At 48.3% G+C, this 23,015-nt stretch overlaps 1 protein-coding gene across 1 annotated transcript in view; it reads left to right on the forward strand.

Annotated features, from left to right (window-relative positions):
- ARHGAP32 (Rho GTPase activating protein 32) overlaps positions 1-23,015 on the forward strand; it is a 152,610-nt gene that overhangs the window by 120,236 nt on the left and 9,359 nt on the right. The window contains exons 11-15 of the mRNA XM_009890807.1: positions 13,304-13,406; positions 16,554-16,698; positions 17,585-17,667; positions 20,226-20,333; positions 21,537-21,682. Coding sequence (XP_009889109.1) covers positions 13,304-13,406; positions 16,554-16,698; positions 17,585-17,667; positions 20,226-20,333; positions 21,537-21,682 — 585 coding nt within the window. The remainder of the gene's footprint in view (positions 1-13,303; positions 13,407-16,553; positions 16,699-17,584; positions 17,668-20,225; positions 20,334-21,536; positions 21,683-23,015) is intronic.

A 23,015-nucleotide genomic window follows, 5' to 3' on the forward strand; every position in this document is an offset into this window, starting at 1 on the left:
CCAGTTTTCTTTTCAGTAATTTGACTTTTCAGTTCAGTCTCTTCTCGCTCTCTCCAACTAACGACGTATTTTTCAGGCAGTGTCCACTTCTGGCAGATAAGGTCTGATGTTCGTGGTTATTCTGAAGGGGAGAGAGGTAAAAGAGAGTGTCTGTTGTTCGTTTTAGTGGCCGGCGCAGCCCAAACCACGACTCAAGGCGTTCATGTGCTCCTCAGAAATGCAATATTGAACCAAACTGGAGTTATGTTAAGAATGTTTACAAACACAGAGGGGATGTTTCACCCGCTGCACTGAGCTGTCTTTCTGCCGGCTCAGCGAGTGCTGGCTCCCGTTGCGCAGCCGTCGCGCCTCTTTCGAAAGGAGACTAAATTGGCGTGAGGTGTAGAGGAGGAAAGCCGGACAGAGCTCTTACGGAGCAGGATTCCCGGCGATACCATCCTGCCAAGCTCCGTACACACGCTTTACGTTCAGCACGTGCCGAGTTCTGAACTAGCAAAGCGTTTCTCCTGCTTTACCGCAGTTTTTGAGATTATTCTTGCGCCGAGGCGGAGTGTCCTCTCTTCTGAAAGGTCCCTCTCAGGCTGGCGTGACAGAACTTGCGTCTGCTAAACTTCGGGGCATAATGTGTGTGTTTACTGGAGTTTCTCCTTAGGGGTGGGTGTCTGGGGAAGGCGGGGTGAGCGGAGCGAGCAGGCTGCTCTTGCTACTGCCTTCTCATTTTTGATGAGGATGCAGTTTGTCATTTTTTTAATTGAGGTGTATGGAGCTGGGGAGTAACCCCGTAAGCAGGTGTAGGGAGGGGAGTAAGGATTTTAACAGATGTTTACAGTAACAGCGGTAGGAGTGAGTACTGCACCTTAAAATCTTTCTGCATGCCTGGTGATTCATGGTGGTTTGGGTTGGAAGGGACCTTGAAGATCATCTCGTTCCAACCAGGGACGCCTCCCACCAGCCCAGGTCGCTCCAGGTTGCCCATTGTTGGGCTGGCAGCGGCAGACAGGCAGTGTCCTGCGTTGGGGTTTGGCTGTGTTTATTTTAATTCCGGTTTGCAGTGTGCTGACACTTGGAGCTCTCCAAACAGCGATGGGGCCCTTCTACGGTCGGAGTTTCAGCTCCGCGTGGTGTGAACCAGTCCTTCCCCAAAGGACCGTGCAGACACGACAGCAGCGAGGGGAAGGAAACATCATTGTCCAGTCCCTTTGATGAGGATCTGGGCAGATCACAGGATTGTTTTTCAAAATCGTCCGTGTTCCGAGCTCCTTTGGAAAATGGGAATTAGGAGCCCGGTGTGCTCCTGGTCACTGGGCTGGGTATGTTGCGTCCAGTGAAAGTCTGTCCTTTCCCTTCCTCTTCCCTGTCACAGTACTGAATTACGCGCTGGTGCCTGTAGGAGTAAAACCAGTTTTGATGCGAGGGATCTTCTCTGCTGAGTCTAAATGTAGCGAAGGTCGTGGTGATGCTCCCTTCAAGTATGTTGGTTTGCACAATACCTCTCCAGTCGGCTCCAGTCACCCGACGGAGGCTGCCTTAGGAGGCCCGTCTCCATTTAATTTTAACGCGTTATTCATTTGCTGGCTCCTTCTGGGTTTTGAAGACTCCCCGTGCCAGCGGAGCGTTGTTTGGAAGCAGACCAAGCTTGGGAGGGAGTAGCTGTTTCTCCGTCGCCCTGCAAGCTCTTCCCAGTTGGTTTGGTGCTGTTGACACCTGCCATGCTGGTTTGGTTTGTGGAGCTGAGATATGCAGCAAATTCAGCATAAACCCTGCCTCCTGAACAGCCCTCTGCCCTTTGGAGGTAGAGAGACTTTTTTCCCCCCTATTTATTTATTTTTTTCTCTCAAAGGAAACCAAATAGAACTTAAATTTAGCTCGACCCCAATTAGAAAGGATTGTGCTCACAGAGGATGTGTGTGGTTGGTGTGGGAGCTGCTTAAATGCTGCATTGCAGCATCTGTCCCATGTCCTCGTTTGTGCCTCCGAATCTTTCGAAACGGAGCTCTCCACAGCTTCGGAGTTTATGACATGCGTAGGAGTGGGCAGTGAGGCGGTCGGCAGAGGTTGGGCGCAGAGAGCGGGGCATGGGGAAGCCGGGCAGGTTCTCGGCCGGGTCTCTCGCGTGCTCAGCACGTTGGAGAAAAGCCACGTTGCTCTTCTGGGAGTGAGGAGCTGTGAGCTGCAGCGGATGAGGGATTACTTTCTATCGACATTGATCTTCAGGGTCCCTTCCAGCCCTGACCGGTCTGTGACACCGCTGGGAATAATGTGCGGGAATTGCTCGGACTGCAGAGGATGGGGTCTAAAATCCTGGCGGTTCTTTTTCCGTGCTGAAAATGTTCCTCTTGCCTGGCCCTGGATACAGATGATGACGAGCGTGGGGAGCACAGGCGAACCCTGGCGTACCCTAACGGGGTGTGATAGGCGTTCAGTTCATGCGGTAATGCGTACGATACAGCCAGCGGGGCATTTTGCAGGATAAAAGCAAATGGTATTTTTTGTACCTCTTTATATATTTGTTGTATTGATACATCGTCAGCTCCCATCATTGGAAAAGATGGATTTAGAAATGGCACTCACCTTTGATCGGTCAGTTTCCCATCTCGAAGGGTCTGTACCTCATTTTTGAATTATTAGAAAATAGCACTGCTCTGTAATCAACAGGAGGAGGGATTGCTTTCCTTGCTGAGCAGGTGAATGCCTACGAAGGACAGAGCTTACTAAGTACACCTGATTCCTGCCCTCTGTCCTTCCTGTTCTTCCCAGTTCCCCAAATTGTTGTGGGTGAAGAAGCTGTGGCTGCCCCATCCCTGGAGGTGGTCAAGGCCAGGTTGGACGGGGCTTGGAGCAACCTGGGCTGGTGGGAGGTGGCCCTGCCCAGGGCAGGGGGTGGAACCAGATGAGCTTTAAGGTCTCTTCCAGCTTAAACCATTCTATGAAATTTATCAGCATTTATTTTGGACAAGTTGGGTAGGATTAAAGAAGAAATAAAAGGAAAGGTGAGACTTTTCAAACCTGCATGCAAGATCAAATTATAGCAGGTCCGGGATCTTGATCCTGTTACATACTGGGCGCTAGCAACCAGTGGTTGCGAGGGGTGGGCTTATTCTCTTGTGCTGGTTGTTATGCTCTTCAGATAAGCTCCTTAACGGCGCCTTGGGATTTCTGGTGACATCACGGCTTCTTCTGGGTCCTCCGGTGTCATCCCTCCCTTCGAGCGATCCCCTGGCGGCAGCTCGGGGATGTAGTTGCCTCTGACGCTGATTTATTGCAGATTTTTGAGTGTAGGGAGAACACTGTTACCAGAACGGAGAAACACGAGGAAGGATCTCGGGCGGCATCTTGGCAGGGATCTGTAAAAATCTGGTTCCCCTTAGCTGGAGCATAAGTTTAGTAATCTATATGTCATCTCTTTGGTTCCTGGTATTCACGTGATGGGTCCCTTTTACTAGCTAATAATTTTCATTATAATAAAAGTCTGCCTGCCTGGCTTTGGGTCTTTGCCATCTGTGGAGGAAGCCTTGATTTGGAATCTGGGACGGCTGAGTCTTACATATTTATTAATTTTAGGTTTTCTTGATGTTTTAACTCTTAGAGGGTATATTTAACTATTTCCCACGCTCTCTCTTAGTGCTAGGGAAGGAAATTGAACATGACAAACAAGAAGTAAAGCAAACTTTGCCGAAAAGTAGAAAGTTATAAATATTTACAAAATTGTTGCTTTTTTCCCTTCCTTTCTTTAAACAGTATTTTTAACTGTAAACACAAGGCAGCCCCTGGAATCCACGACCTTCCCATTTATGTTCTGAAGGCTGAAATCCCCGTTCATGATGTCCTCAGTAGGGAATTGCTTTGCTCGGAGATTTTTGCTTCGCTCTGAAATTTTTGCTTCAGAAAGACTGATTTAGGGTTTGCAGAGCTCCAACCAGACACAGACCCTCCCGCTCTACCTGCGCCCGCTGCCGTTGGAGCAGCAAATAGCGCCGGGGCGGCCCGGCAGCCTGGTTCCCCAGGTACGCCTGGAATTGTTACGACCCCGGTGCCGGCAGCCGCGTCAATAGATTTCTTGAAGCCATAACTTTTTGTTCTTTATGCAAAGGTTTATTGCGGGGCTGCCCGGACAAGGTAGGTCGTGTGTGTTAACTTGGATCAGAGCGCTGAAATTGGCCGTCGTTACAATGGGCTGAGGAGAACGTTGGCTGTGGATGAGGCTGAAGGTTTATATTCGATGAGTTCATTCTGTGAATGGACCCTCGGGGCATTTTTGTACTTTTAATAGGTATTTTTGGAGTATCCAAGCTGAATGTGCACTGAAAAGTTTCAAACCTCCAAGTAGGTTCAGATGTGGCATCCCGCTTTTACTTCTCTATTTTTAAGTGTTTATATGCCTAAAGGAGTTCATGCTTGGGATGTAAATCTGAGTTTTCAAGGACTTGTTTGCATTTCTCTTTTCTGCCAAGACATTTCTTGTGTGACTTTGGGCAAGTCCTTTAAAGTGGGATTTCTGTCCTTCACTCTTAGGAATATCTGGAGGGTGATTCACCCTGCCTACCGTAATATAGGTGGGGTTTTTGTAAAAAAAAAGGTTCCTAACCTCTCCATTGGCATAGCAGGAAAAGTAATGCATCCTTATCCAATAATTTTTGTAATGCTCTCCTTGATATCTGGGGAGAGCGGGCCGTAAATGAAACTTAGGGCAAGCAGAGGATTCCCGGGCAGGGCTACAGCCCACAGCCCAGGGCTGTACCCCGTGTTCCCTGACAGCCCCACCTGCTGCGGGTATCGAAACTGGAAATCTTCCTCTTCTGCCCTCCTTAATAGTAGTTTTCTGTGTGCTATGGTTCTGTTGAGAAAACTGAAACTAATTGTACAGTACCTGGCTGCTCATTGTGAAAGGGCAAATCCTACACCGGGATGTTTTATTTGGTTAACAAGAAATTGTAAGAGGTCTGTGAATGAGTACAGGAGACAGCCGCCTGCAGACAGGGGCACATGGCTTTCCATCAGTAAATATTTTCCAGCACTTGAAAGTTTAAAAGTTGTTTATAAGCTGTGTGTCGTAGAGATATATTAAACTTTCTCTCCTCCCCGAGTGATTTACTTTAGTGCCTGAGAAATCAGTAGCAAAGGGGAGGGCTTGGCACGTCTCGTACCGGTCTGCCGTGCGCCTTGGAGCCCAAACTGAGCCTCTGTTCCGTACGATCCTTCCTCGTGTCGCGCTCGTTTTACGGTGTGCAGTGAGGAGACGCTGGTCTGTCTCAGCACTTCCATCTGAGTCCGTGTTTGCCACAAGTTGCGTTCTGGGGCAGTAATTCCGGGGGGTGTTGTGAGTCGACAGCCCCGCTGAGCCCGCGGGCAATATCAGCCGTACCCTTCGGTCACCCGCTGGCTGTTGTTTCACCTACGTGTCCTTTTTCACAGAAGGTTGGCGAGGTACTGAAACCAGTCAGCCTCACACATGCCCAAACCAGTTTCCTTTCAGCATTTCGCAATTTACAGGGGTTTTTTTTGTTTGTTTGGTTGGTTTTTTTAATCAAAATCCATCTCCAAAGGACTTGGGCAATCAAAGACCTAAGCTGGAGCCGGGCACTCAAACCCCATCTCTCAGGTGCTTTTCGTGGCCTCGGGGCACTGGTTTGCTATCTCCCCTTCCATCTCCACGCTCGTAAAATCAAACTAATAATCCGTGTCTGCCCCCACGGTGCCACGAGGGTAGGTTTGTAATGCTTGTGAGGTACTTGCAAGATTAAGAGCGTGATATAAACATTAAATGGTATTTATTCAGGTGTTAACGCAGGTTGGCATGCTACATCCAGAGTAGCCTTGTGGATGGCTGTAGGAAATAAGTAAACTTACCTGTATGTATCCCTTATATTTATTTTGTTCTGTGGTTGGCTTTGCGTGATTTCACAAATCTAAATGTGTTGAGTATTTTTGGAAACTGAACGGTGCCGAATTCACTGGAGCACTTCTGCAGATGGGGGAAAGCCTGTGTGTTTGAGGTGCCGAAATTTTTCTCCCGATCTGGTGGTATGTGGAAGCATAGAATCATAGAATCGCTGAGGTTGGAAGGGACCTTTAAGATCATCAAGTCCAACCATCAACCTACCCTGACAAAACCACCTCTAAACCATGTCCCCAAGTACCACCTCTACCCTTTTTTTAACCACCTCCAGGGATGGTGAATCCACCCCCTCCCTGGGCAGCCTCTGCCAATGTTTGATAACCCTCTCCGTGAAAAAATTTTTCCTAATATCCAATCTAAACCTCCCCGGCACAACTTGAACCCATTTCCTCTCGCCTCTGCACGCATGAACCCATCTAACATAAAAGATGGATCCAGCAGCCCCCACCAAAGTGCAATAGTTGCCCCAAATTGCAGCTGAGCGGTGAATGTTCCACTTCCCGCAGATGCGCTCTCTTCTGCTACACAAACTCCTTCAACACAAGTCGGTACTTTTAAAGGCCGATAGTTTTGAGCTATTTTGGGCAAATTTCCAAACATAACAGGCACTGTTATTGCTTCACCATCTGCCCTCTGAATTGCTGGAACTGAAGATTATTGGGTACGGGGTCAGCGTTACACAGAGGTACACGGGGTCCCCGTGGAGAATTACTTGTTTGGGGGAAGTGGTTGCGGAAAGGGAGAACAAGCTTTGGCAGTTAAGAAAAGGGACAATTTCTGTCTCCCCCCTTCTTTTTTTTTTTTTTTTTTTTCCCTGCAGCTGCAAGAAGAGAAATTCTTTATGCCTGAGTGACCCAGAGGACAGCAGGCAGTTGAAAATTAATTTGCATTTCGAAACACTGCAGCTGGAGGGGGAACAAACAGGAGAAAAAAAAAAAAACTGTGCTCTTATCCCTCTTAACCGGGTGGATACTATTTTACCCTCTTAGCTTATTGTAGGAAGTGTAATTGATCTTAACAGACTAGCGCGGAGTCCAAATATGAATGTTTTAGTAGTATCTTTATTGCATTTGTGGATATTTTGTATCAAAAACAAAAAAAGCCAAGCCCAGAGAATTAGGTGGATACAGCCTGGGAGGTGGACGGCGCTCTGTGTGTGTGTGTGTTTATATATATATATATATGTGTGTGTATACATAAATATAAAGGCTCTGATCTTTGATCCAAGTGCAGTTCGGTACCATTTGCGCTCCTCAGGTGCAAAAATGCCCTGGCATAGACATTCCCACCACCTGGAGAATGTCGCTGATCTCCCAGGACTTGGAAAAACATGGTTATTTACCTTCCTAGCTTGATGCAACACTGGGAGATTTATGTTGCTCAGGCTTGAACTCTGCACTTTGGTTTTTGCACGGTTCCTGGGTAAGCTGCCATAAAAAAAAAATAAAAAATACTGTCTTAAAAAGCAGCGCCCGGTGCCAGAGGCCGATTCCGCAAACGGGCGCTGCGGGGTATTTGCTCTCGGATAAACTCCTGGGTTATGGCCCCGCTCCCATTACTGCACTTTCCCAAGTGCAAAAGTCACACTTCAAATAAAAACCTTCCGTGTTACCAGGAAATTGTGCAGCCTGTGATAGTGGGCTCAGACTTTACTCAGCAGCAGCATAAATAGTTTTAATGTGGGTCACTTGGAAATGGGGAAGAGCGCATCTCGGAGGACATTTGCCGTTTGCTTCGTCTCGTACTTCTCTCTTACTCCTGGTGATTCAAACGTGAGGACGCGGATTGAGGAGCGAGAGAAAGTCTTTGAAAGTTTGATTCTTTTTCTGACTGTGCAGGGGATGGTGGGGTCTGTGTGTTTATAAAACGAGCCGTGTGGGTGGCAGCGCACTCCGTACGGACCAGTGAACAGGACACACGTAACCTCCCTGTCCCGTGCTGCGTTACACCTTCTGGGTGACTTTCACCGTGAGGTGGACGGGAGAGTTTCAGAAATGGAGTGGTTTGAAATGAGGTTCCCAGAAGAAGTTAGTCTGAATTATTACAGGGTTTTTCCTGTTGTTTTAGAAGATACTTGGACAGTTCTTTGCAAAATTGAGCTAAAAATAGGAAGAATGATCAGGGTAAAAGCAACTGTATTTCTTCGGGTGAGGATATTCATTGATGGGTTCTTGCATAACCACGTGTTAATATGGGAAGGGAGACGGGATTTCTTTGGCTAATTCAGATGTCTAGAAGTTGTCCGAGTCTCAGCTGGTCACAAAACTTCGGGAAAGGGGCACATCCATGATGGGAAGAGAGGTCCCTCTGCCGGTCCCCATCCTTCCTCGCTGCTGATAAAGGCAGCCCGGGCAACTGTGAGGGAGCCGCCTCCACCTCAACTTTATCTTAGGGCTGATTCTTTAAATTCATATTCTGGTGGCTCAAAACACCGCCCTCAACCTTCTCTTATGTTCCTTCACTCAATCCTGGGGGGGGTGTTTCACATGCTTCCTACGGTCATTGCGTGTCCTTGAGAGCCACAGTCATGACCTTTGGGTTGGGGTTCGGAGTGGCGCTCGGGGCGGTTGATTTCACGTTCCTTCTTTCCGCGTTGGTTTGCTACCTGTGGAATTCAGCTGAGCAGCTGCGTTCCAGCGTGCGACGGCCCATTAACCGGCCCGAACGGCCGGGCTCGCGCGGCGCTTCACCTTCCTGCTCTAATATTGGGAACACGGCACTGCTAGAGGGGAGCTCGATGGGAGGCCTCGTTCCCCAGGCTGAACAAATAGTTCTGATTCCAGTAACATACTAAGAAAATCAAAATAAATAAATTAAAAAAAAATAATAAAGCAAGCCTCCCCAAACCCAGGGAGGGAACATTACGAAAGATTAAAAAGAGGGGAAAAAAAATAAACCCAAGATGATAGGAAAGGAAACGTGCCTGACTTCAAGATGAATCAAAATGTTCTTTAGAATGAAAACCATAAAACTTCTGCTTCCTCTTAATGGCAAAGAATTAACCAGTTAACGAGCCCTAGGAGATGCAATAAACCTTTCAAACCAGCTGAGAGATGCTCAGGAATGAGGTGAAAAGATTCCTTTAGCTGCTATGGCGATGAAATGCGCTAGGGTGCTCTGTCGACGCATCCGCATTCCCGGCCTTTTGCGCTTTGTTTCCTGGAACTATGCGTTACCTGAACCAGCGAAGGGCAGGAGGGAAGGAGGGAAGGGATTGATTATGGAACGGGAGATGTGTACGGTGCTCACGGAGAGGTTGGTGCTCGAATGTAGCACCCGCCAGCGGGTTTTCGCAGGCTGCAGCCGATCAGCGACTCCGTTGCTGGAGTCGGAGGATGAAGATGGTATTGCTCAGAAAAGGAACAGAACAGTGAGTATTAGTCCACTCCTGTCACTTGCCCAGGAACAACGTGGGACTGGAAAGGGCTGTGTGCTGGGTTTGGTAAACACAGGCACCCATTCTGGGCACAGGGGATTCATAGAATCACAGACTGGTTTGGGTTGGAAGGGACCTTGAAGATTGCCTCGTCCCAACCCCCTGCCCTGGGCAGGGCCACCTCCCCCCAGCCCAGGTTGCTCCAAGCCCCGTCCAACCTGGCCTTGACCACCTCCAGGGATGGGGCAGCCACAGCTTCTCGGGGCAACCTGCCCCAGGGGCTCACCACCCGCACAGGCAAGAATTTCTCCCTAATATGTCACCTAAATCTCCCCTCTTTCAGTTCAAAACTGTTCCCCCTCGTCCTGTCACTACGTGTCCTTGTAAGAAGTCCCTCCCCAGCTCTCCTGGAGCCCCTTTAGTTTCCTGCCGCCCCCTTTAGACTGTTGGGGCTGAGGGAATTGCTCCCTCTTGCACCTTTCCCCAGGTGGTCTGCTCGTGGCGGCTGTCAGAAACGGAGCGCTGAGCTGGGTGGGCCTTTATGAGTGTTGATACAAACCCAGTCTGATTGTTTAATTGCAGGAAACCACAGTAATTAACTAACGTTAATGGAATTTTAGTGTAGGTGCTGCTGCATCCTATGAGAAGCAGTCCCCATCAGTTTCCCGCTGTGATGCGGCTGAGATACCCTTCTGATTCAGAGCTGGAGATGGGGTTGGGATCTGGAAGCCAAAACGAGGATGTGAACACTGAGAAGTTCACCTCTGCAGCAGGGGGGATGTCTGCAAGAGAGAGGTACCAGGAAAAGTCATGACGTGATGTCAGAAGCCACCGTAGGTGGTGGTCTTGGCACACTTTACATTCACAAAATTAAGTGTTGGCTTGTGCTGTCACCCTGGTGGTAAGACACCGTTCCCTCCATACGTGTGTACGTGCGTATATATAAATGTATATTTAGCTAAAGGGCTTGGGACTCAAAGGGGAGAGGGGGGTTAAAGACGCCTGTAATTGTCAGGTGTCATCTTTGTTGAAAAATCGAGTCACCGTTCCAGTACAGGGCCTTCACGTATAATTATAGCCGAGCTTGAATTTCAGTCGCTTCTCCAACCATGCAGAATTCCCCCAAAATATCTGTGGCGCTGGCGTGATATATTTAGCTTAAAGAACAGATCGTCCTGGTAACCAGATTAGGAAACGCATAGAACAAGCCTGCTAGAATTTTTTCAGTGAATATTAATTATTCTAACTGGGCCCCAAATCTTCCATGACAAATAAGTACTTTAGGAAGTATATTGTCGGTGCTGCGTCCCCCACCTCCCCCTGACCCGTTCACGTTGTCACAGCAGGTTGCTGCTCAGCTGCCCCGCTACGTAAACACCGTCCTGACCGCGCTGTTTGTTTGCACAGCTCGATAAACCCCAGGAGGATACGGCCTTGGAAACACGCGGGGCTCGCTCCCTGCGGCACAGGCAGCGCAGGCGGGTGTCCTCGCTGTGCCCGTGGCGTGGAGGGAAACGGGAGAGCGGTCTGCATCGCCCTTCTCGGACGCTGTCGGCCTCCCTGGCAGGAGCGAGGCAGGCAGGGAACGTGCTATGTATTGATTTGCTTATTTATTTATTTATTTTATTTTTATCTGTCTGTTACTTGCTATTTATTTGCTTAATTATTTATTTCAACGGGCGCTACTAATTTCAAGGGGAACCCCTATTGAGATTCCAGTACAGACCATCAGAGTCCCGGGGATTTTGCAGCTAAGCCTTAGCAGATCTTGCCACGTGGGTAAACTCCTTTACCCGCTCCTTTGCGGCTCTCGAAGGCGGGCAGCTGGCGGAGGGAAGCGCCGCCGATGCAGCGCTCAGCTCCTGGCAAGATCTGTGGCCGCTCGCCCTCTGCAATGGGGGGTGGTGGGGAGAGGCAGAGATGTGGCACCTCACTCCTCCTGCTTGGCTCTCCGTGAAGCCACAGTGAGCGTGAGTGTGGTGTGTCTTGCAATCCAGGGTGCTCTCCTTTCTCACAGAAAAAGAGACACCGCTAACGGCGTCGGCGTCTCAAGCCTCGTCCTTTGCCTTCGCTGCAGCGGATGGTGCCGTCTCTCCTCTCTGGTTTTCTGCACCAATTTGTTCCTGGGTCGCACTTGTCTCCCAACGCTGCGGTGCAGTGCAAATCATGTTTTAGCCCTTTTAGGCTAATGCTCAAGTATGATATAACTCCTCCCTGTCCCCTTAAAGCCTTAAAAACTTTCTTCTTCAAGACACGGTGAATTTTGGGGGGTTAAGGGGTAAGTGTTGTCCTGCAAAGATGTTTTTTGGAACATTAGTAGAATGTAGGGCCATCTGTTCCGCCTGCTCTGCTCTCAGACATGTGGCTGACGGCGCTGGGGGGGACCGATGCACATTTTACCACCGCACTCTCCAAACGTGCACTCGCTCAGCGGTGAGACGCCGTTGCTTACCCTGGCTCAGGTGCCTCAGGGTGGGTCTGGCTGATCCCTAACGCCCGCAATTGCGGAGCTCTACCCTGAGCTCGCTGCAAGAGGGACCTTTAGCGTCAGAGCAGACGCTGTGGTTTCCTCCTGCAAATGTCTTCTGGCTGCGTCAGTGGCAGCTGACGTTTCCATCGCCCTTATAGGGGGGAGCAGAAGGTGAGCACCTCCGCTGGTTTTCCTTCCCCAAAAAGCAGCGCTTGGTTTCCAAGGCTCCTTCTATGCCATTGCTTAATGTCGGAGGGCTCGGCTGGCCCCCGAGGCTGCCCCGTGCTCTGGAAAACAGCGCGAGATGCTGTGCGTGCCCCGTAGCGTGATCCCAGAGCCTGACTGATGGAGCTTTGACGTGCCACACAGATGTACAGGCTTTGTTCTCTCCCGTGCTCGAGCAGGGAGCAGATGTGCCCTTAGGCCAGGAGGCACCTGCTGATTTCCAGGGAACCATTTAAACTGAGTCTTTTCTCTACCTGTGCGAGCGTTTGCTGCAAGCTGGGAAAGATGCCGTGAAGCGGCTGGGGAGGGGAGAGCCCAGAGCATCCACGGAGCCCAGAGCTCAGGGGCACGGAGGAGAGCTGACTGGCAGATGGCATTTGCTGCTTGATATAAGGGGATTTGCCACATGACCTATTCGGAATCTGTGTCACGTGGCAAATTGATCAGACCTGGCATCTAATGTAAGACTAAATCTAGATCATCGCAGGAGCCGTAGCAAAAAGGTGGCTTGGGGAGGAATCCACGAGGGTCTGAGGTTTTTCCAGGAAGATTTGCTGATGCTCACAAGAGCTCAATCCGCATTTTCTCTCTGTGTTCAGGGCAGTTGTAGCTCCCTTTTATAAATAAAGTACTTTGCTCCTCCTTAAGCTGACGAGGATGGACAGATAGCTGCGGCAGTGGATGCTGCATGAGGCTGAGAAGTCAACTGGAAGGAATCGGTTGGTGAAGCGGCTTGAATATTAACTTGACACCTAATTATATCCTCTGGGCTTATTTTTTCCATTCTGTCATACCCCGTCCTGTCTGCAGTTTCTGTGAGTGTGGTATAGTGTGTAGCTATCCAAATCCAGTCACGCTCCGATAGACATTGGGGGTGAAATTATCAGTTGTAAAAACTCTCCTGGCCCTGGTGCCGAAAGTAGCATCTCCTTAATGTTTATATTTGCTTAAACCGAGTAGTATAGGTTAATCCTGCATAGATTTGAAAACAAAGGAAGTCTTTGGCCAAACAGAGCGTATTTACTCAATTTTATGGCTCTTCTGGAATGGAATTCAACACCACAGTTCTTGTGGGAGTTGTGATGGGACCTGCACTGCCTCTGCTTGACCAGAATCGACTTTTTTCGACCTGATTCATATCCTGGCATTTCTTTAAAGCAAAGAGCTCTGACCAGTTTCCACACCAACTCTGAGTTACATTTCTTACAGGCTTTCACCTCTAAGGAAGAGCTAAAGCAGCAGCCCAGCTGGGCTTAGTTTATGGCATCTGACAAGACCACAACCTGAACTAGGACTAATTAGACACCCTTGACTAACAACACCGCTTGTTCTTCAGTCCCCCAGGTCCTCAAGAGCTGCACTGAATTCATTGAGAAGCATGGCATTGTGGATGGAATATACCGTCTGTCTGGGATCGCGTCCAACATCCAGAAGCTACGGTAAGGGCGCTGCGTTTGGCAAACCTGTTTGCGCGGGACGGATGAGGCGCACGTGGGACTCCGAGACGGTCTGTCCTCCACGGATGGTCCGCTGTGTTTGTCACTGAGTTGGAGCAACAGTGGGTTGTTCAGTAGACTTCATCTTGCAGGAGGTTTTCCTTCAGGAGAGGGTATCGGAAGGCTCTGGGATGGTGGTGTCACTGCTGTCACATTTAATTCCCGTCTCCTCTTGCTCCTGGAGCCCTTCTGAGCAGCTGGTGTTTCTCCTCGCTGCTTCGGACTCCTGGCATATTAGCAATTAGTTGGTAACATGCAAAGAATACTTGCATAATTGTTGGTGGGTGGCGTTGCCACGCTGCGCGGCTGTGCAGGAAAGGGCGAGGTGTGTGTCCTCCCCAGTTAGGAGCTGTTCTCATCACAGTAACTGGTCTCGATCCTTTCGTGAGGCTGTTTTGCTTCCCGTCATTTGGTATGCGTTTCTCTGTTGTGAAGGGCCTGAGCGAGCCTGGTGGGATGTGACTAATCCCAGCGTTGATCCAAGGCCCCCGACCTCGCAGGGGCAGCAAAGGGCTGTTTTCCGTATGAAGGACATCCTTTTTGTACCAGCTATTCCCACGTTCAATGGACACGTTTGAGCCGGTCCAGTTACTGTACAAACCCTTGTAGGGATGGGCTGCTTCTGGTTCAGCTTAATCCTGTTTCCCATCACAGTGAATTCCATTTTAAAAATCCGCTCCCGAGGCGTTGATATGCCGGCTCCAAAGGCTCTGGCTGTAGCCATGGCCCACAGCAGTCTGGGCCGAATAAAATGTTTGCCCTCACTGCAGTTACATCCCTGGAATTCCCCATTCTGACTTGTGCCGGACCATCTTTCTAATGGCTGCCCAAGTCCATTGTGTTGTCAAGATCGTTTTCTCTTCCGTTGTTTTCCAAAGGTGCTTTAAAAATGGTTTTGTAAAACGTCAATGACATAATTCCCCGGTATCGCACAGAGAATGAAGTGACAGCCTATTTTTCAATTTTCTGAGATGTTGCAAAGACAAACGGAAGGGAGTACATGGCATAACTTGTAGACACTGTCCCTGTTGTTCATCTAAATGACTACAGATTTTCATAAGTGTTTGATTAATGTCGGCCGCGTCGCGTTGCTGTAGGCTCCAGCTATATAAACAGATCATTAGGCTTATTTCAAAGCTTGAGCTGCAGTATCCTTATAAATGAGTAACTGCTCTTAAGTTTCACAGAGAAGAATTGGATCTCCCGGATTTAAAGGGCTTTTTCGGTTGGAGAGAAAGTTAGAGGCTTTATTCCCCATGGGAGATTTGCTCCAGGACAGAGGTTGGCTCTGTAGCAGGGCAGTAGCCGCCTTAATTTGGCTGGTAGCAAACCAGAGCGAGGGTTGAGCTGGTGCGCGTATCCCTGTGTTCTGGCTCTGGCTCTCTTGGAGAGACGGTGAAGTTGTATTCTTCTACTAACCAAACCGTCCTTTGGAGTGAAAAAAAGTAACATGGAGTTCTCGAAACAGCTGGTGCAGAGAGAAGAAGGGCTGAGGGTAGTCGGGCTTCCCTGACTTCACTCCGTATTCTGTCTGCAGGGGTAGGTCTCTGGCACGGGGCGAGATTTATTCCTAGGAAAACACAGTGGAGTACCAGGAGTGCTGGAGCGGGGCAGGTCGTGGCCAGGGAGTTGCAGCCCCGGCTGAGTCTCTTTGCGTGGTGTGGGTTGTTGTCTTTCCCCCATCTCCCTTCTGAGCTCTCTCCTTCTGTGGAGCCAAGTGTGGGGAATAAGCTTCTCTCCCAGCTCCGAGCGAGGGGGGAGTCAGAACGTGCCTGTGGGAGGCCTGTACAGGCAACGCTGAGGATCGTGGCCACGGGCAATCCGTCAGTTGGGCAAAACAGAGACCTTCATTTCCTCCTTCTCTGCTCTTTGGGATGGACTGTTCACCCTCGTTCGAAGGAGTACAGACCTCTTCTGCCCCCAGTCTGGTGTAGGATCCTAGGGGAAGGCAGGCGCTCCTCCCTGCTCGCGTAAGGGGTGTACAGTTGACTGCTGCGGTTACCGGTTCGCCGGGTGCCTTGGACATGGGTGCAGACTGGTTCTGTGCTGTAGGCACCGCGAGGCGAGCTCAGCGTTTGAGCTGTGCTGAAACGCATGTTTTATCTTCTCCGTTGCAAATTGCCTGGCTCGTACCGGGGGAGAAGCCAGGGATGTTGCCACCAAGCCCCCGACGTTGTTGTGGTTGCAGTGTAGACAGGACGACTCCCCGCGTCAATGATAAGCTGTTTTGTTTTACAGCTTCAGGTCTCTTGTAGGGCAACGGAGCTTGATAAGCTGTTTTGTTTTACAGCTTCAGGACTCTTGTAGGGAACCGGAGCTTCAGCTGGAGCAGCCGTGTTCTCGCAGCTCCCTGTGGCCTGACTCACCACGCCAGTCCCTGCAAATCTGTCCCGCTAATCTGAACCAGCACTTCCCGCGCACATGGTCCAGCAGCGAGCCAGCCCTTGGCCTTCTAAGCTCAGCTTTTATTTCATAAACGTTTGCGATTTGGGTTTTTCTCTCTCTGAAAACCAAGGGGGAGCGCTCAGGGGTTTTCTTCATGTGGTTCCTGGCTCTCGTCGCCCGTAGCAGAGGCGCGCTCAGCTCACCAGCTTGTCCCCGAGGAATTTCTGCACGCACTAGTTTCCATGGCACTGCTGTTCGGCATTGCTTTATCACCACTTCAACTTCCAGGCCTTTGAAATGCAAAGGGACAGCAGCTTTCGTTCAGACCCGGGGGTGCTCCTCCTCCTCCGGGCAGCTCCCCATCACAGCCCTTGGCGGTTATTCAGATGGTCTCCGTGGTCTTGGAAGAGGTTCTCTGGGGGCTTTGTGAAAGGCCCTCTTGCAGCAAAAGGAATTGCAGATTAGCCAATCAGTTGTACAACTAACTGCAAATGCTTTATTAAAAAGAAAAAAAAAAAGTCTCATTTTGGAAAAATCCAGTCTAGCAGCACCACAACCCTGGGTCGTGTGGCTTTGGTGACTAAGTATTTATTTTTTCCTGTAAATCAGGAAAGCCTTGCTTTTCTTGACTGTAATTTGTGCTGGGTTTGATTTGCATTCCTCCTTTTCAAACCCCTTTGCCCATTTTCCTGTTCTCATTTCCAGCCACGAGTTTGACTCCGAGCAGATTCCTGACTTGACAAAGGATATTTACATCCAGGACATTCACTGCGTGGGCTCCCTCTGCAAGCTGTACTTCCGCGAACTCCCGAACCCTCTGCTGACCTATCAACTCTACGAGAAGTTCTCAGTAAGTACAAGGCGTTGCCTTTCACTTTCCACTTCAGCGTGACTTCGTCTACGCAGGTTGACGTGAGAAATACTGAAAAGCACCCAGCAGCAAGCTGAACTTGTCTTCCACACACCTTTCTTTGTCTTGCTGCTGCTTAAGTTGGGGTTTTTAGGGAGAGCAGAAGTGCACATCTCCAAAATTACCAGCCTGACACCAGTGCGGTTTGTGCTGCCCACGCACCACATTCCCACTGCTGGTGGGTTGCTCAGAGAGGCAGTGGAGTCTCCTTCTCTGGAGATATTCCAAACCCGTCTGGATGTGATGCTGTCCAACCTGCTCCAGGTGACCCTGCCTTGGCAGGGGGTTGGACCAGATGATCTCCAGAGGTTCCTTCCGACCCCTGTGATTCCGGAGCATCCCACCATTTCAAAAGCGTGGTGGCGCCCCAGGTTTGAGGTCTCTTTTCCGCTTCCCCTTTAGGTTTACTCACACGTGCCATTGTCCCCCATGCCACACCGTATGGGTTCCACATTTGGGGCCCCAACAGGTTTTGGGGACACTAGCAATGCTTTGCAAGAATGCCCCTGTCGTTCACCATTCCCTAATGATTTCTCCATCAGGAGTAGGATTAGAAGCAGCAAGTGGTACTTGGAGCTGAACACCCTCTGTAAGGAATTGCTCTACAATTAAGCTGTAAAGTGGCCCAGATCTGGATTTACACGGCCCTTCTCACATTAGCGGTGTGTCCGTCTGTCCCCAAGAGACGGACGCCTCTCGGAAGGGTAGAGAAGAGCAACAAAATGTGTGTCACTACTGAAGAACGGTCCATTGGCCACGCGGTCCGAGATGCTGTGGCAGGTATCTAGTCTTATTTGCAGCTCAATCCCTTCCTGCCTCCTTCCAGGACGCTGTTTCTGCTGCCACAGACGAAGAGCGGGTGGTGAAAATCCACGATGTCATCCAGCAGCTGCCCCCTCCTCACTACAGGTTAGTGCCGCCGTTCCTCCGGTATTTTATTTTTGCCAGCGTTTCAGGCGTGAAGTGATGCGATTCCAGTTTGCCCTCTCAAGACAGCCGCACTCTGCCTTTGCATAGTAACATGGTTTACAGCTATAGAAAGTGGATTTATATTTTAATTAGCTCATTACCAGACAAACACTAAATACTCCGCATAGTCTTATTTGACTTCCTTGGAAACTACGTGGAAGAGGCAAATACAAGCTTGTTATGGCAGAAGTGGCTGATAGCAATCACCAAAGAAATAATTTTATTGTGAGGGTCACCATAGCAGCTCTAAGAATCACAATTTTAAACAGTGCAATGCAGCAAAAAAATTGGTTCGGGCCTTCAGTTTAATTTGCTCAAGTGTATTTTGTCTCCAATTCCCCCCCCCATATAGTAACTAGCAAATTGTAACAGTGCTGTAGTAGAATAACTAATTATAATATGGTGTTTAAAAATGACCAACTAATTAGAACAATATAAGACAAATTAATGCTTAATACTGTTTTTTTTACTCTATGGTAATGAGTCTTGACTAAGTATAATACCTCAGTGGTCTTAAATATTAAAAATTATGGCAGAGTGCAGTAAAAAGGCATCAGACAAATAAGTACAGTGAATGGTATTAATAACTAAATATAATACTGTGCATTAATGATTCTTTAAATAGCATCAATAACTAATTATTGTAATGATGTATGGTAAGTAGTATTCAGTTATGTATTGTAATTGGTATAAATAGCTAATTACAATACACGTTGAGAGTTATTTAAGTACCAATAACTCCTGGAATTAGCTGGCCCAGTTGTGACGCCGTATCCCGAGAGGACCACGGAGTGTGTGTGCAGGTGGATGTTTGGCTACTGAGACCTAATGGTAATACTTCATCATAATCATCACTTGGCGTAGCAGTTTACAGTCATTGGGTAGCCACTCGTGTTGCCCGTAGATGTTCTTTGGCTATTGCTATCCAATTATGATACTTTATGATAATGGTTGATTGGCATATTAATTTATTACTGTAATGGCTGTTAATTTGCGGTTACGATCCTGTACCCGGAGTGGTATAGATGGCCAGCTGTAACCCTGGCTAGTGATAACTATTTAGAGTAATTTGTGCTAATAAGTATTTAATTTTTAATTATTGTAATGTATGGTGACTAGCTGGACAATTGCAATACCTGAGTTTTCTATATATTAATATATTAATTAAATTAATAACAATCACTATATTAATTATAATATATTATTTGAATATCAATAACTTAGTATATGGTCATTAATCTTAACTAATTATAACAGTTAACTAATATGTTATAAGCTATAAATGTGTGCTACTTGATATTTAAATATTAACTAATTAGTGTACTAGCTGGTACTTTGCATTAACTAATTGTAATAGTTTATTTATGTTAATTAAGGGGGAGGGCCTTGCAGAGGACCATCTCCTTTGTCAAATTTTCTCCGGTGCATTCCCCCATTTGCCTAAAATGGCTTATTTTATGGGGTGAACAAGTTTGTGTAACTTAGAGAGGGCGATGCCGGTGTGTGTCTTAGTCTTGGAGCAAAATGCTGGAGCTGGACAGGGCGGACTGCTGCCCTTTCCTGAGCTTTGCTTGAAAAAAGAAACCACCACTTTATTTTTCTGCTACTCTGTGATGAGAAGATGGATGCAGGTCTCCAGCTTTGGCAGCGCAGCGTGCTGGAGGTGGCCGAAACACACGTCGTCACATCAGGCCTCATCCACTGGTGGAATTTTGAGCCCCCAACCCCCCCCCGGACTTCCCCCTCAGAAAAGGGTACGCAGTGAGACAGACGCAAGCCGGGGCTGCTGCCAAGCAACAGGACGGAGGAGGATACAGCAGCACTTTCATTACCACCTTGTTCTCCCTCCTCCTCAGGGGTGGCAGCAATAGCGTTTAATATTAAAAAAAACTTTATTTTTTTTAATGTGAACGGAAGCAGCTGAAGTTTAACCTCGTGATCTGCCTTGTATACATATAAGAAACCTGCAGCTGGTCATTTCCTGACTAGAACTCGGGCGCAGTTTGCTGGTTTTTAATATCCTGGGGTGTGTAAACAACTACTCCCCCCTTACCAAGATGAACATTCAGCATCCTCCCCCACCCCATCTACTGAGGGCAGGGGGGTATTTCTGCTGCGCCGTGTTACAGTAAAGCAGGCGAGTGGGGGATGCCCAGGGTGCTCTGCTTCCAGATGCTGCTGTGCTGGGGCACCGAGATCTTCCCATCCACCTCAGCCTTCGCTGGTCCAGCCCTCTGCTGAGAGCAGGCGCTTTGGCCGTCCTGTCATCGAGCCTGCGCAAATCAGGAGAGACTCCCCTCACCCCACCCCAGTGTAATTATTTACTAAAGACAACTTTACCATCAGTCTTAGGGTACATAGTTCAACTTTTTTTTTTTTTTCCCTCTCCTCTAAGCTGTCAAACCAAAAGAGAATAATGAAGACTGGAGTTTGTTTTGTAAATTGCAGCATGGCTTTGCTCATCGGTGCTGAACATTTGCCTATCTCCTGTTTTCCAGGACACTGGAGTTCCTAATGAGACACTTAGCTCGTCTAGCTGATTACTGCTCCATCACAAATATGCACACAAAGAACTTAGCCATCGTCTGGGCTCCAAACCTCCTAAGGTACTTTTTTTTTTCCTGTTTTGATACAAGATAATTTTTTACATTTATAAAAACAGATAATACCTTTCTCCAGAAATCATAAAACGTTCAGCAGTTGAGAAAGAGATCTTCCTTTCTTCTGTGCACTGTGCTCTTCTCCTCCTGTAAAATTTCTAAGGGGAAGTCATTCTACGCAGGGACTCGAGGCCAGCTGGCAAGCTCTGCACTGGGGTGTCAAACAGCCCCCGCTTTAGCAGTAGGGACACCCCAGTGTTGTGTATTGTGCCCCCCCACAATGCGGTTCCACCGACTGCAGTTCAGTAGTGGCAGGAAGGATTGATTCCCTCCACCCCTCTCCTGGTTAGATGAGACTACAGTGTCCTCCATCATCCAGGAAAGTTTGTTCAGTGGCATCACTAATTTCCCATTGCGTAAGGCTCTAGAGTCTAATTTGACAGCTTTTGGCTGCAAAAAACAAATTAAAAAAAAAAATAATCAGACTTATGGAAATGATCTTGGATAAATCTGTCCCCAAAAATTTGTTTTCAATGTGCATAATAGGGTAGTTTAAAAATCAATGATGTAAATTTTAAATCTCTGCTTTAAAAGAAAAAAAAAAAATAAATCACCCTGGCCTCTATTGTATTGATTTCTGGACTGCTTTTGTTACCGACCTGAGAAATGTGAGTCAGATTCCCCCGTGTGCAGTTAATGAGGGTAAGCTCTTTCCTCCTTTCTGGCAATTCACCCACCAGCAGTCAAATGATCTCGTTTGAGTTTGCTTTTGTGAATATTGGGGCACTTGCTGAGCAGGGTTGAGGAAAATCACGCAGAAGGCCACGGCGAGTTTTGCACAGTGACACTGCATTAAACTGCTGCTGTTCACAGTACCGGGAAATGAGTTAACAAAGAGCTCCCCACTTTGTGTACGCACTTCATTTACGTCGATCCCGACCTGCCCCACACTCCTTTTCTTTCTAGACCCGGCGTTCCTCTTGTTGTTATAGTAAGACTCAAACCTGAACCCAAAACCTGGATGTAAATCAGTGTGATCGTTTGTGTAATGCTTTGATAAGATTTAATCTCTGAACTGCCCCTGAAGTCTCATCTGCCTGAGCCACGGGGCACAATAGCTCCGCACACCCCAAAGCCTTACCCAACAGCAGCGCGTCTTCCCGCGTTCTTCTGGCTGTTCGCGTTTCATTCAATCTGCCTTTTCTTCAGATCAAAGCAGATAGAGTCTGCCTGCTTCAGTGGAACAGCTGCCTTCATGGAGGTGCGAATCCAGTCAGTCGTCGTGGAATTCATCTTGAACCACGTGGACGTCCTCTTCAGTTCCAAACTCAGCTCGGTCATACGAGATGGAGCAGGTGCGTGTCTTCCTCTACTGGCTTTACCTTGATCAAAAAAGGTAGCAGACACTTAATGGCTATCTGAGCCTCCCTGGGACATTTAAAATATGTTTTTACTGTAACTTGGAGGACAGATCTCCAGTTACGATGTTAGAACCTGGCAACCTGGTTTTAGAAATTGCTATCAGCACCTTTCTTAGAAGCAAAGGATGCTGTGCAGAAGTGCACATCTTAATGTTTGGCTGCTACTTTTACGTCCTAGCACTGAGAAATCGTAAGGAATCTCTTAAATCTTTGTCCCCCCAGCTCCCTCCCCTTCTTTTTAAAGCCATCATCATCAATGCTCCTGCACGCTTATCCATTTGAGCCATCCTGCAGCACAGCACCATGTATGATCCGTCCACCCTTACCAGCACCTTCCAAAACAAATAGAAATGAACTGACTTAAAGAAAGCTCTCTGTACTCAGTACTGTTGAGACTGAGAAACTTAGTCTTCCTCTTAACGGGGAATATTTTGACATCTGCTATCCTGCTTATTTCTTCTGCGTAGTCCGTGTGTGTTAATTAGCGGGGCCGTCCAGCCACATGGCTCAGTCTGCATTGGCCCTTTTCTGCTCGTGTTGCCGACTGTGCCTTTAGGATGAGGAATGAACTGTGACATGTTTGTGCCCAATCCTGGAGCACCTGAAACATTGTTCAGCTTTGGAACCCGTATGTTCCCTTGAGTAACCACTAAGCCCATAAGTATACCTGTTCCATTGAAAATGAGCGGAGTTGCACCAGGAAGAAAGTTTACTTTAGATCAAACAATGTGGATGCCACAAGCTATTATTACTCCTAAGCGGCATTAAGTGTGTACCATCTGCTTTGATAACCTGTCCTTCCTATAAAACGGGCACAGTCAGTGCAGTTACCACCACCTCCGGAGTACAGATAGCTGTTTTTCCAGTATATTTGCTACTCCCCACTTCTAAACAAGCCCCACCTCTACTTAGGATAGCAGAGTTGCTCCAAGTGCAGCTTTTGTTCCTACTGGAAGGCGATTTTAAGTCAATAGGAGCCAGAGGTAAGCTTGGCCGAACAGTAACAGCCCACGGCAGGCAGAGCTCTGCCAGGGGAAGATAAGCACGCTAAGAGTCCGAGCCAAATGATTATCCAGGCTTAGAATGGACCACGTAAATTCGGCTAATTGTTTAATGACTTGGTCATTCGCATCCAGTGTGCTTTGACACAAAACTGGCAGGGAGAAGGGGTAGGCTATTTCACAGCAGAGCAGCTAAGCGCAGGAGTGCTGTGCTACAGCAAGGCAGCACCCTCTTCAGCGCTTCCAAGAGCCTCTGGGTTTGAGCA

The sequence above is a fragment of the Charadrius vociferus genome, unplaced genomic scaffold (assembly GCF_000708025.1).
Source record: "Charadrius vociferus isolate BGI_N301 unplaced genomic scaffold, ASM70802v2 scaffold858, whole genome shotgun sequence".
NCBI lineage: Eukaryota > Metazoa > Chordata > Aves > Charadriiformes > Charadriidae > Charadrius > Charadrius vociferus.